The 13,513-nt window shown below is 44.7% G+C and overlaps 1 protein-coding gene across 1 annotated transcript in view; it reads left to right on the top strand.

Annotated features, from left to right (window-relative positions):
- Positions 1 to 3,366: 3,366 nt before the first annotated feature.
- MAP1A (microtubule associated protein 1A) overlaps positions 3,367 to 13,513 on the top strand; it is a 67,826-nt gene continuing 57,679 nt past the window's right edge. The window contains exons 1-2 of the mRNA XM_075764490.1: positions 3,367 to 3,595; positions 8,402 to 8,503. Coding sequence (XP_075620605.1) covers positions 3,439 to 3,595; positions 8,402 to 8,503 — 259 coding nt within the window. The 5' untranslated portion in view covers positions 3,367 to 3,438. The remainder of the gene's footprint in view (positions 3,596 to 8,401; positions 8,504 to 13,513) is intronic.

Below are 13,513 nucleotides of genomic sequence, written 5' to 3'. Positions count from 1 at the left end.
TAATCAATTTGCATTTGTATTTTAATCGATTAAAAATCACTTTGGCTTCACAGAGGGATTGCTGCATCAGTATGAATTAGTACCTTTCTTGGTCTGATAAACATCTATTTTAATTCCAAAACTCTGGATCACTGGAAATGACACAATAAATATACATGATAATTTCATAGGCACTTAGATCCTAGTCTTGATCAGAGCTGCAGTTGTTCCAAATTGCAAAGAAGACTTCAGTATCTTGCAACACCTTCTGTAAGACAAAAGTGGGAGGAATAGGAGTTCTACTCCGATAAATCACCTATGGGGTTAAAGAGTAGCAAAAATATACATGCTTTGGTCAAACTGAAGGACTTAGCCCTCTGTTTCTCTTTCTGTATCTTATAACACATCCTGGAAGTGACAGTATAAATGGCCACATGGCTCCATCTCCACATGGAAGCATTATCAAAGTTGGGTTCTTCTGCTCTACCTAAGGATAGCTGTGTTCACCACAGGAGAGATCAAGGCCTTTAGGCAGTCACCTATTTTTCCTTGTTTCTTAGAAATGTCACAACCAAAATGACATTATATTTTACCTCAGTTAAAGACATTATCCTCTTTCAGATACTGCCATAGATCTCTGGTTCCCAGAAATATTTTTATTCATATGGACCTTTTTTAGCTGGGTAGGACAGGAAGTCATCATTCCAGGCTAAAGTACTGAGAATCTGAAATTGTGTAGATTGTTCTTCCCATGATATTATGAAGATCCTTTTCAGGCTATTTTGAGCCGACTTTCTAAATCCATTTTTATAATGGTCATTTACCTGTAATTCATCATCCTTCACTGTTTAGATGTAATCCTTTTGTCTGCTTCTGCCACCTCTCATTCTGTGATGTTTGTCAGGACCTCTAATATCTATAATCAGCCCAGTCAGCTTTTGATATTTCATGGGGGTGCCAGCTACTGCTGCAGTGCATGAAAGCAGAAACTTACACCATAATTACTATACCGATCTATCCTATGGATCCAGAATGTGAATTTACAGGGAAAAGGAAGAACTTAGTAGGCTGGGAATCCCTCATTTCACTGCCTTATGCAGTAGACACACACTAGGACTCAAGCCACCCCAATTCTACTGTGACCACAGACAGCTCTGATTCACATCAGAAAGCAAGAGAAATACCATTATTCTGTCATTTGATGGTACAGTAGAAGAACGCAAATGGATCACATCATAAAAGCCCATGTCTTAATTGTAAACAGTCTTCCCTAGAGCTTCTAGTCTCTCTGGTACGGAACCATGCTTTTTAAGCTTTCACTCCAGTTTGCATGTCTCGTTTCTTTTCTGCTTGGCAGAAAGCCAGCTGGAGGAGCATCTCTGCACTGCAGTGAAAAGCTGCAGCTCTGGAAAGCTACCATGTCAAAAATAAGCAGCAAGTATTAAGACTGAATCACCTGAAAACAGAAGACACTTCTACCAGCTGGTGTGAAAATCTCTGAAAATCTTTCATCTTCATGTTTTGTCATCATGTTTTCCCTCCATGATCTACAGTCCTACTTTCATGATAGAATATATTGTACGCTGGTGTTTATTTGCAGGTTTATTGCTTTATTCACATATTTACCTGCTGCAGTACAATCCCTTGAGATAAACTAAATTAATGCTGCTATGCAAGTTACAACACACAGAAATAAATTAAACCCTTCCGATGCGCTAATTCTGTTTACAAGATTTATTTCCTAAAGATCATAGCCAGTGGTGTCACCACAATTTAATATGAAAAAGACCCATTGCATCATTTCCTAAGTTATCTGTTGAGAGCTAGAGCACCTTTACATTAAAGATGTCAATTTGAGAAAACTGTAAGCTAGTAACATCAGTTGTAGCCTGCAGAGATAATTATTCTGGATTTTTCCCCATTTCTGTGATTGACTTTTTTCCTGATTATCTTCTGTCAGAGTCTTATGACACTATAGATTCACATAAGCTTGCCAAAATGCCGAGTGTCCAAACCTTCTTAGGTTTCAACTGTGTCCTCACTGCAGGCTTCGTGGGTACTAAGGAACAAAACAGGGCAGGACACTGATTTATCTAACCATCGAGCTTCCTAAACTGTAGCTCATCTCTATGGAAATCTTGCAGACTGCAGGGGGCAGAACCTGACACGGTTTTAGGAAACGCTGCAGATTGTTGCTGACTTTTGTTTTACAATAGCTGGATTGCTTTTCCACCAGGCCGCATCAGCACAGGATGCATCTCCCTTTCTTTGTTAGAAAAGACATGGATTTTTCTATCTGAAACTACTTTCTGGTGGGTCTCCCTCATTCAGCATGCAGAAGTTTGAGTTTGCTCAGCTTTTCTACATACTGCATTGAAGTGCTTTGAGGATGTGGCTAGCTAGAACTGACTGTTATCGATACAGACTTGCGCCCTGAATTAAGGCCCTCTCTGGTCATCCTGGACGTTAAGAACTACTGTCTACACAGCTGTCTGGCTACACAGCAGTTGACAGCTCACAACAGTTTTACACTGGCAGCTAGCAAAGTTCAGAGAGATTTTTCTCATATCTCATTTTTCTGGAATCTAGGAAATCCCATCACTTGCCATTGGAGACCATTACACTTGTCTTTAATTGAACAGGAAGACCCACCACCAGGAAGAGATGAAGACCTGACTGTTCTGCTTACTTCCAAGCGATGCAGAAGAAGGAAGGAACGTGAACGACGATGCTGAGCCCAGGCATCCTTTAGCACTGCTGGTGTCCGTGATTTTATTGTGGATGCTGCAACAACTCAACACCAAGCATCCATGGACTTCTGTATTTAAGTAACTCTCTCGCACTAAAATCATGAAGGTAAACTAAACTCCCCTCCGAATTATTCACTTAAAGCTCGTGAGCCCAGCACGCGGTTTTGAGCATCTGAGCTTGGCGGCTGTACCGCTTTTCTCCTAGTGCCAGAAGAAGGGAGCGCAGCCGTGCCCAGCCGGGGACCGGGGAGTCCCGCTTCCCCGACGCTGGCTGGAGCTCACCGGCAGCCGCTGTCCTGTCAGGGACGGCGCCATGCTCCGCGCCTGCAGACAGGCCGGCTTCGGGCCGGCAGGCCGGGTGCTGCTGGCCAGCACAGCCCGCGCTGGGGACTGCCTGAGCCGGCAGAGAACTGGGGCCCCTTGGAGCCGAGGCTCTGTCGGTCTTGCCCGGGCCCTGCGCAGGCAACCGACCACGGGCGCGACGGCGGCGCAGCCCGCCAGGCCCGGCTAGAGCTGGGGCGGCCGCTGTGCGGCGAGCGGAAGGGCGTGGCCCCGCGGCCAGCGGGGAGGCGGGGTCCAGGGGCCCCGCCCCCTCCTCCGCAGTAGCGCAGGATCACGTGCCAGCTCGCCCAATCGGGGAGGAGCTCAGGGTTCTTTAAGAGCCGTGCGCCAGTCACCGCGCGCTGCAGCAGCGGCCGCCGGGGTTGCTATGGAGACCACGGCCGGGCCAGTAGCTATGGAGACGGCAGTGCCCTGGCTGCCGGGCGGGCGGCGCCGGGAGCCGCGGAGGCACGCGCTGCTCGTCGTGATCGGGGAGATCGGGACGGAGCCGGAGCGGGGGGCACTGCGCAACGCCCTGGAGCGCGGTGAGGAGCGGGGCCGCGGCCGAAGGCCCCGCGGGCGGGGAGAGGCGAGGGCGCTCCTTGCATCCGAGCGCCGCGGGGGTGCGAGCCCGTCCGCGCCTGCCGCGTTGTCCCCGCCGGTGCCCGCCCTGCCCTGCGGCACCGCCGCCCCCGCCGCAGGACTTCGCCCACCTCCTCCCGGAGGGATGGCGGCGCGGGCCCGCCGGTCTGGGCGGAGGAGGAGGAGGAGGCCCACGGGCGGCGGCTGAGGGAAGGGCTGGTGCTCTGTGCGGGCGGAGGAGATGGAGGCTGCTGTGAGCACGTCCTGGGGCCGCAGATCCTGGGAAGGGCTTGGGGCTGGGGGGAGAAGCTCCGCTGGGCTTGGGCGGGCTTCGCGGGCGAGGGCGTGGCTCGCGCCCGGTGTCGCAGCCCGCAGGGGTGAGGTGACCGGGGTGTCAGCTCCGGCGAGGACGAGCCCACTGACAGATGGCATCGATAACGAGTCAGTCTGGCTCTGTTCCTGCAGGCTGGTGTGCTTACAGGCACTCAGGCCATACACTGCTGTATTCCCCCCAAGCATTCCTTTATTTGTGTTAGTGAAATGCAGTTAATGCTGCTTTTAGAATGTCTTAAAGTTTGAAGACATTTTATGGTTCTAATTTCCCCAAGTTTCTATTTTATTAGTGGGTCAGTGAATTACATCTTATTTCCATCTTACTCCAAACCTCTGTCACATTAGTTGGAGGATTTGTCTTGCTCGACTGTTTACTGCAGTGCAAGGGGCAGCTGCAAACAGGGGTTTGTGCTATGGCCTCTGCCTGCCGAAGGAGCACCTACGAGAGGCTCAGGGTGGGTGAGCCACAATAGTGAAGCGAACTGCTTCAGGAGTGGCACGGAGCAAGATAGGCCTGCCATAATGTTTTGCTCCTCTGTTATCCCTATTGTGGTAGCACCCAGAGGCCTTGGCAATGAATTAGTCTTTGTATGTTAGATGTAGTGTTGTTAAAAGTGAGGGTTAAGGAGGTGGTGGGATGGTAGTTCTTGCTTTGTGGCAGTTTCTGATGGCTCCTAAGAAGAGAAAGGAGAGGTTGTCAGCTACATCAGGACCTTAAGGGAATCCCTGTTGTAATAAGCAGTTTAGTACACCTCTGAGAAATAAAGTAACAGCCTTCTGACTTTGCATACGCTTCTACCCTGCTTCCCATTTCCAAGACACGTTGGTTTAAAAGATGCTAGTGGTAAAACTATGTTATTTGGAGATACTTCTGTGACTGTTTTCTTCTCAAGCCTCAACAGTACTGAGGAACAGTGCAATTTGAGAGGGAGTGGGTATAAAAATGTCAAATCTTGTCCAATTTCTCCTCAATCTCGGCACCTTTTTTCTAACCATCTCTGCCGGCAGACCATTTACCAGCTACTTTGAAAGCTTTTCCAAGGGACAGCTTTAACCAGTAGGGGTAGGTCAGATTATAACCATCTGGCCTCTGAACCCCTTCTTCAAAGGGACTGTTCCTGCTTTCTGCACAACAGGATGATCATCTTTGCTTGGTGCTTCACTGAACTGGTGTGCCAACCTGCATACTTATATCCATTCTCTGAATCTTTGCAATAGTGACAGATCAGACTGTAAGCTAATGGATTTTGTTCTTGGATTCGGCAGTCATATGCCAATGACCTGGAAATTCCCACTGGAGAGAAAAAAGAAATGCTAATTTTGCAACATAAATTGTAATTGCCACAGCAGAAGTTCTACAGTTTTGTCTAACTAGAAAGCTACTAAAATTCTGCCAAGAGCAGGGGCTTCTTTGTGTGAGATATTTAAGCAGTATTGGTAAGTTACTAACAGTAGAAGTTAACTGCTGAGGGAGCTAGGAACCTGAATTTCAGACTTTCCTCTGTCACTGACTTGGAGCAGGACCTGCAGCAAATCATAGAGGAGACTTTCCCACTGTGAAAGGGGAGAATGACCTCATGAAAGAGACAAGAATCTGCAAATTGGAAGATGGATATAAAAAGTAAAAGTAGTTAAAATGACAGCAGACTCTTGAGATCTGTCGACAGACAGCATATTATAATGTTGGAGATGGCTATACTCTTGATTCAGGGAGTTCAGAAATGTGGAAATAGTATACCCATTCTTAAGTATGGTATCCCATTTCTTAAGTGATAGCTTGCTGGAGAGGGTTTATATGAGGCTTGTGTGAGGGTAGAACAGGCTGCTGAGCAGAAGCTTTGATTTCCTTAGGAAAGAAATCAGTGTAAATAATAAAATACTTCTGCCCTTCAGAAAAGCATTTTTCTGCATCTTGGTAAGCATGGTAAGGGGCTTATAGCCCTGATAACAATTAGATTAACAAAATTGGCAAATAAAGTTGTCAAGCAGAGTTGGTCCTAAGTGTTACATACTATACATCTATATAGGGTTTTCTAAATGGTGCAAAAGCTAGGTTTTGTTTTCTGTCTGTCTTCTGCTGGCTGTGGTGTCCTGTCTGCACAAAACAAGCAAACCTCAAACTCAGCACAAATCTCTTGCTCTGGCTGATCTAAAAAGTGTGCTTCCAAGATTTTTTCCTATACCTTAGTTCAGGAGAATGGAATAGTGAATATAGGCATTATAGGGACCTGCTTGTTTCCATGTGTAGTGCTTCTTAGGCAGTGGCATTGTGTATCTGTGGGATACACAGCACTTATTCTAAAAATGTTGTCTAATAAATATTGGTCTTATTTTTCTGTTTATGTGAGTTTTGTCCAGTTTTGAAACAATATCTGGAAGACTAGGTCTGGTGTTAGGGGGAAATGCCAATCTTATACACAAATTACCTCAGCAGGAAATAAAGTTCACAAGGGCATAAGGAAAGTGATGGAAAACTGATGGATCACATGGTACCTTACCCAAGCTATGCATGTGCGGAGAGCATGAATATTTAGAAACCTTATTATGGTATAGTTTGTGCTCTTCTATCAGGATCTTAATCAGCAGCGACATGGCTCCTGTGCCATGTGATGATAAATTGAAATTGTGGCAAGTGGGGAGAAATTAGGAGTAATTTCAGACTACCTGGAGGGGAAAAAAGTTTAATGATTTGTTGCAAGTAGGATGAGAGATAACTTCACTCTTCCATTTTCTTGCTCTGAAAGAGGATCCCCTCTTTCTGCATCCTAGAGGATGTAGCAGTACCTCAAATAGCATTTATTGCTGCAGTAGGACACTGACAGTGACACAGCAGCTAGAGTCAGCAGGATTTGCCATGCAGAGTGCCTCCTTGTTCCTGTCCAGGTCAGAATGCTCATCAGTACTGCATTAAGATGCACTTAAATTGGACATTTGTTTAAACAATCATGCTTTCCAAGAGTATAGCATAGGAAAACATTTTGTTCACCTTCTTGCTCCCTGTCTCTTATTACACGTTTCATTTGTTCCTATCCCATGCCCAAACTGAAAGGAATAGATGTTCTGTGACAATGAAGGTGGTGGTAAGTTGTTCCCTGCCACCACCACCCCCTCCCAGATGCTCAGAGGGTTTACTGAGGATTTTTTGAGCACTCTGCAGTGCAGACTGTCAGGTAATAAATAAGCTATATTACTCTACTGCCAGCTGCCACCAGAAGAAGAAACTAAGAACAAAGTTTTCTTGAGATGCTGTAGATTCTACAGGCCTTGAGACTACTGAACTGTATGATGCAATGATTACTAACTCTGTCTTGGTTGTATGTAGAAAGCTGGAGCTTGTATCCTAGAAGATCCTGTTTCCCACCAGTGGCCAGCAGAAGCTGTTGCACAACGTGGAATTACTGTGCTGGAGAACTAGAATGGCAGTAACTGGGAATATTTCCATGAAAAATCAACATGCTTCACTTGAAAGAAGGCAATCTGATGCAATAAATCTTTATATATTATGTAAGAGATGACATGTCTCCAGAAGATGGTGGAAGAACTCTCAGTGAGGACCCCATCAATAAACACTGGGGCTGAAATTCTTGTTTCAGTTAACTCTTAGCAGTCTGTGGCATTGGCCTTCAACATCTGTACTTCAGCAGACAGCAGCACAAGAGGCTGGAGTAGTGATTCATGCTGATGTCCTGGTTTTGTTCATGGTGCTGAAGTGTAGTATCACACCATCCAGGAGAGGCTGCTCCTTACTGGGATGCAAAGATCTGTAGTGTTTGGTGTTGTCCAGAACGTTCAACTGTTCACACTGAGGTCTGAAGGTGACTTCCCCAGCATGGCATGGTGCCACTTGCTCTGGGAGCAGATGCTGCTTCTTGCTGTGATATGAAGGCGGTTAGCTTCAAAGATTATATAGATTAAAGAGCAAACTCAAAGGGTCTCACTGGGATCAGGGGCTTTGAAGGAGTGATTAGGCAGAGTGAGTTGGGAGGGGGGCTTTTGTGACTTGGAGGATGCACAGGCTATAAGAGCAGAGAAGCTGGTGTCTGAGCTGTTTAGTAGTTTAACCATCCAGTAGGCCTTCTCTACTGGTGACCAATGCTGGATAATGCAGAAGATGTAAACTGAACATAATCCATTTCCTTGGTTAGGCAGTGTAATTTATTTAACCTCAATCCCTTATAGCTTGTTAGTTTCACTTGCATGAAGCCCAAGTTGAATGAAGACTTGCTCGCTGCATGTGCTTCAGAGAGAAGTTTTTATGGTAGGTAAGTATCTTACAGCCCTCTGTTTCTGAAGACTTTCTCCATCCTAAATGTTTTTTTTGGAAGAGCATCACTGGTCCTTGTGTGTCCTGTTACTTACCTATCTCCACTTCTGTTTCTGCAGTAAATCTAGTAAGAGCTCACTATTCTTTCTTCTGTTTTTGTCTTGTTGGGCAGGAATTCGTTCCTGGAACATTAACATTCTATCCTGTGACCTGAATCAGCAACTGCGACTCTTTGTAACCCGTCACCTGGCTCAGTTTTCTTCAGAAGTCAAAGGTCAGCTTTTTGGTTTATCAGCATTAACTTAACTTTTCTTTTGGGTTTGAAAAATATACAGAATAAAGCTGATTGTGATTTAGAATGTCAAATTCAGTTAGTGAATTGTTTGCCCAGGATTCTGCAGACATGAATGCTAAAGAAGAAAAAACATCTTAAGGGATCTGTTGGATGCAAGGAATTTAACTTAAAATTACCTATCTTACTACTGAGAATAGAGTGAATAGAAACACATGCTGCTTAAAAGCCTATTAAGCTAGTAAGTTAGAATGTGTCTTCTGTACATTATTCAGGTGGCACAATATAGAATCAGAGTCATTTAGGCTGAAAAACATCTTTAAGAGCATCAAGTCTAACCATTAACATAGTACTACTGAGTCCACCACTAAACCATGTCCCCAGGCACCACATCTACATGTCTTTTTTAAATACCTCCAGGGATGGTGGCTCAACTGCTACCCTGGGCAGCCTGTTCCAGTGCTTGACAACCCTTTTGGTGAAGAAATCTTTCCTAATATGCAATCTAAACCTCCCCTGGTGCAACTTGAGGCTGTTTCCTCTTATTCTATTGCTTCTTACTTGGGAGAAGAGACCAACCCCCACCTGGCTACAACCTCCTTTCAGGTAGTTGTAGAGAGCGATCAGGTCTCCCCTCAGCCTCCTTTTTCTCCAGGCTGAGCAACTTCAGTTCCCTCAGCTGCTCCTCATAAGACTTGTTCTCTAGACCCTGCACCAGCTTTGTTGCCCTTCTCTGGACACGCTGCAGCACCTCAATGTCTGTCTGGTAGTGAGGGGCCCAAAACTGTACGCAGTACTCCAGGTGCAGCCTCACCAGTGCTGAGTACAAGGGGACGATCGCTGACCTAGTCCTGCTGGCCACACTATTTTTGATACAAGCCAGGTGGCCTTCTTGGCCATATAGTCCATATAGTTTTACTTCATGAGCTATTTATTATGTCTCTTGGGTTTTAGAATATATTTTTGTATGCACAAAAAAGTAGTGTGTAAGACTAGTCAAATGACTTTCTGAATCCCTTTTTTGAAGGCCTATCTCCCTTTTCTGAGAAGAACAATGAGTAAGAACATTATAAAAATGACATTTTTAACATTTATAAAGTGTGCTTGCTTAGCTTGTGAAAAGCTTGAACTCTGGTTAGGATGTTTATAATACTTTTATGTAATGTATATTAAAGTTGCCATAGTAAGCACAGATGACACTGATGCAAAATCTTTTTTTTATGTAAGACTGTCTTATAGCTCACTGTACACCTTACACTCTTGTCAAAGCTTCTGAATATATTTTCCAGCTGGGGAAGCTGTTCTCCTAATGGATAGCTGTGAAAGAAGGTACCTGGACTCTATTCAAATGTGCCCCTGACTGAGAGGTCTCTTAACTTTCCTGTGCCTTTTTAACATTGAGATAGAAAGTCTCCCTCCTTGCAAAGCAGTGTGTGTATGTAAACACACAGGATTAAAATACTATGTATGAAACATATCAGTTGAAACACTCAGTGGAAGATCTGTCTAAACTTGAAACAACTATAACAGAGTATATGGTACAAATAGACTAAGCACTAACAAGTCACCGTGAATATCACATTTGCCCAAGAATTCTTATAACTCAGGGTTGAAACATCTGGGTTAATAGCAACATGTATCCCCCTCACTTCCCTTGCTTGGCTCCTGAGGAGCAAAGGGTGATAAATGTGAGGGATCTGGGGAATTTTAGGTCTGTTAACCAACTGTCAGGTCTACTGGGCAAATCAGTAGTAATTATAATAAAAGGCAGAATTAGTGTCTATATGGGAAGAGTCACCATTGGTTCTGCAAAGGGAAGCCAAGCTTTTCAAATGTCTTGGAAGTTCTTTGAAAAGATCAGCAAACATACAAAGGAGTGATTTAGTCTAACAGCCAAATATGTTTTTAGAATCTAAGTCCATGAAGTCTATTTAAGGAAGCCTATTGGTGATAGAATTAGGGGCCAGGCTTTGGTATGCAGAAGTTACTGAGAGAAGGGTGGGTAAACAGAAGTTCTGATGTAAATAGCCAGCTCCATCAATGGAGGTAGATTGCCAGTTGGGTTCAGCAAAGTACATGTTGCTTGACATAGCTACTTAAATGTTAAAAGGTGAGCAGTGAGGCAACTTTGATAATCCAAAGTCATTCAGGACTCAGTAGTGCTGAGTCCTGACTGAAGGATTTAAGTTGTGTAAGGTAAATGCCCATATGCAAAAACAGCTCCCAAATGTAGCTTGAAATTGAAAATAATGGTGGGTTCTGAACTGACCATTATCATGGAGGAATGAAATCCTGTAGTTATGATAGAGTTCCTGGAAACATCAATTCAGTACTTGGCAGCAAACAAAACAGAGAAAATGTTAGGAATTATTGGGTGAGAACAAGACAAGGAGCATCATGGCACTGTATACTAGATCCCAGATCTTGAATACTGTGCAGTTTTGGTCCCCTTATCTCAAATGCAGTGGCACTGCAGTAAAGCTCAGAAGGGTAATGAGGATGGTCAGAGGTCTGGAGTAGCTTTCTTTCAAGAAATTATCATGTAAGCTGAGATGCTTCAGTTTGGGAAATAATTGACTAAAGAGATGAACAAGAACTAGGGAGAATTAAGTGAAACTGGTGGAAGTTACATTCAAAAGAAAATATGGTGACATGATTGCACATTCAACCAATAACAGAGCTGTAGAATTTATCTCCACAACATCCTTTGGAAAGAAGCTTGTGTGGTTCAGGAAGGAAATTGGGTAAATATTTGAGACGCACCCTTTGGGGAGTTACTGAATGGATGAGCCAAACCAGGGAGACTTTGTTGTCCCTTTTAGCCTTACTTAAGTCTGTCTATTACAGAACACTTGATGCGTATTTCAAACCATTAAATCTTGACTGAGGCAGAACAGAAGGAGACATTAAGTACAGAAGTGAACAGTACAAATGAAAGATTTCTGTTCATCTGTGCATCCGCAGACCTTCCTTAGCTATCGATGGGTCTCTCCAGTGTGCAGTTACATAAATTTAGTTCTGATTAGTTAATTTCTGTAGCTAATGACATAGGTCAGCTGGCATCTTGTTGCATGTCCAACACAGACTTATAATCTGCTTGCAGCCCAGAAAGCCAACCGTGTCCTGGGCTGCATCAAAAGAGGTGTGACCAGCAGGTCGAGGGAGGTGATCCTGCCCCTCTGCTCCGCTCTTGTGAGACCCCACCTGGAGTACTGCGTCTAGCTTTGGGCGCCCAGTATGGGAGAGACATGGAGCTGTTGGAGCGAGTCCAGAGGAGGCCCTGAAGCTGATCAGAGGGATGGAGCACCTCTGCTATGAGGACAGGCTGAGAGAGTTGTGGTGGTTCAGCCTGGAGAAAAGGCAGCTCTGGGGAGATCTAATTGCGGCTTTCCAGTACCTGAAGGGGCCTACAGGGAAGATGGTGAGGAACTGTTTATGAGGGAGTGTAGTGACTGGACAAGGGGTAATGGGTTTAAGCTGAAGGAGGGTCGATTTAGATGAGATGTTAGAAAGAAATTCTTTACTGTTAGAGCGGTGAGGCACTGGAACAGGTTGCCCAGAGAGGTTGTGGAGGCCCCATCCCTGGCAGTGTTCAAGGCCAGGTAGGATGGGGCTTTGGGCAACGTGGTCTAGTGGAGGGTGTCCCTGCCTATAGCAGGGGGGGTTGGAACTAGATGATCTTTAAGGTCCCTTCCAACCCAAACCATTCTATGATCTGGGTCTGACAGACTTGATCTCATCTCTAGAAGAACATCAGACATGGATGTTATTGTTACTAGCCATTCACAGCCACTTCTGAGAAACAGAGATGACTTGTGGAAGAACTTAGTTGACTTTTCTAGTGGGACTGGGAAAGGGTAGAGCGATATATGAGGCAATCATATCTCGCTCAAGTTGTCTCCTGCTGTTGCAACCAGTTAAACAGCGACTTGTTTGATGCCCCGTTTTCTGCAAGCATTCTGAGGGTTTAAACCTGTCAGCCCCTAACTGTCTGATACAGACTTTTACAATGTTATACTACTGTAGCAAGTAATGAAGAGTTTTCTATTTTGTAGCTGTCACTAGCTGAATACCAGTGCAAGGGGTAGTTGAAAGAGGAATCCAACATCCAAACACGGATCTGATCTATTTTGCATTAAAAAAACCCCCAAAACCACCACCACCAAAAACCCACAACACACACACACCCCCCAAATCTGAAAGGAACTAACTGGAGAGGAAAATAACTAACTGAAACCAATCACTAGCTCCTGTTGAAGGGTTGTGTTTCTGTTAGGTATAACGTGGATCTGGAAGCTCTCATATCTGTATGGAAGAGACTACTAGAGCAACAGTTGAATGGCTTGTGGATGGCAGGTTTTTTAGAAGGAGCAAATGATAATTATTGCTAGTTAAGAAGAAACCCATGACCTGAGCCGATAACCTCCCTTTCTATTGAAGCCTTTCTTGACTGGCATAACCCTAACTTTGGACAATCAAAACCCACTGGTAGCTGAAAGTATAAAATTTCTGATTTTTGTCTTGGTTTTGCTTTTTCTTGTGATCTAGTCTTTATCTGGGATCACAGTGATGTGTGTGTTTGTCACCTCCAGGTTAGACTTCTGCATCCCATTAGGTTTAGGTCTGAAAACAAGAAATAACAAGACTCTCGCTTGTGTAGGAGATAGTAGACAGTTCAGTGTTATCCTGTAGGGCTTCTGGCTACCAGTTCTCTTTGTGCCTGTTGTAACTTTAAAGCTCTTCGTAAATTAGTTGGCAAACAGCTGCTCTGTAAAAGCCTCTGTCATGGCTGTGGCCTTGTGGTTCCGTAGGTGAACAGGACCTGAAAGGTGACTTAAGATTACAACCACGTCTCCATTTGTGTATGGCAGGACAGCTCTTAGTCTAGAGCAAGGTAACTGGAGCCTGAAGCATTATTTTGACTCAGGCTGTGAAGTAGGAAACTGCATTAGATAGACTCTGACTATCTGTAAAGCATGGCCGGTTTTCTTG

This window comes from Balearica regulorum, chromosome 12 (assembly GCF_011004875.1).
Source record: "Balearica regulorum gibbericeps isolate bBalReg1 chromosome 12, bBalReg1.pri, whole genome shotgun sequence".
Classification (NCBI taxonomy): Eukaryota; Metazoa; Chordata; class Aves; order Gruiformes; family Gruidae; genus Balearica; species Balearica regulorum.
This window is presented reverse-complemented; position numbering and strand designations above follow the sequence as displayed.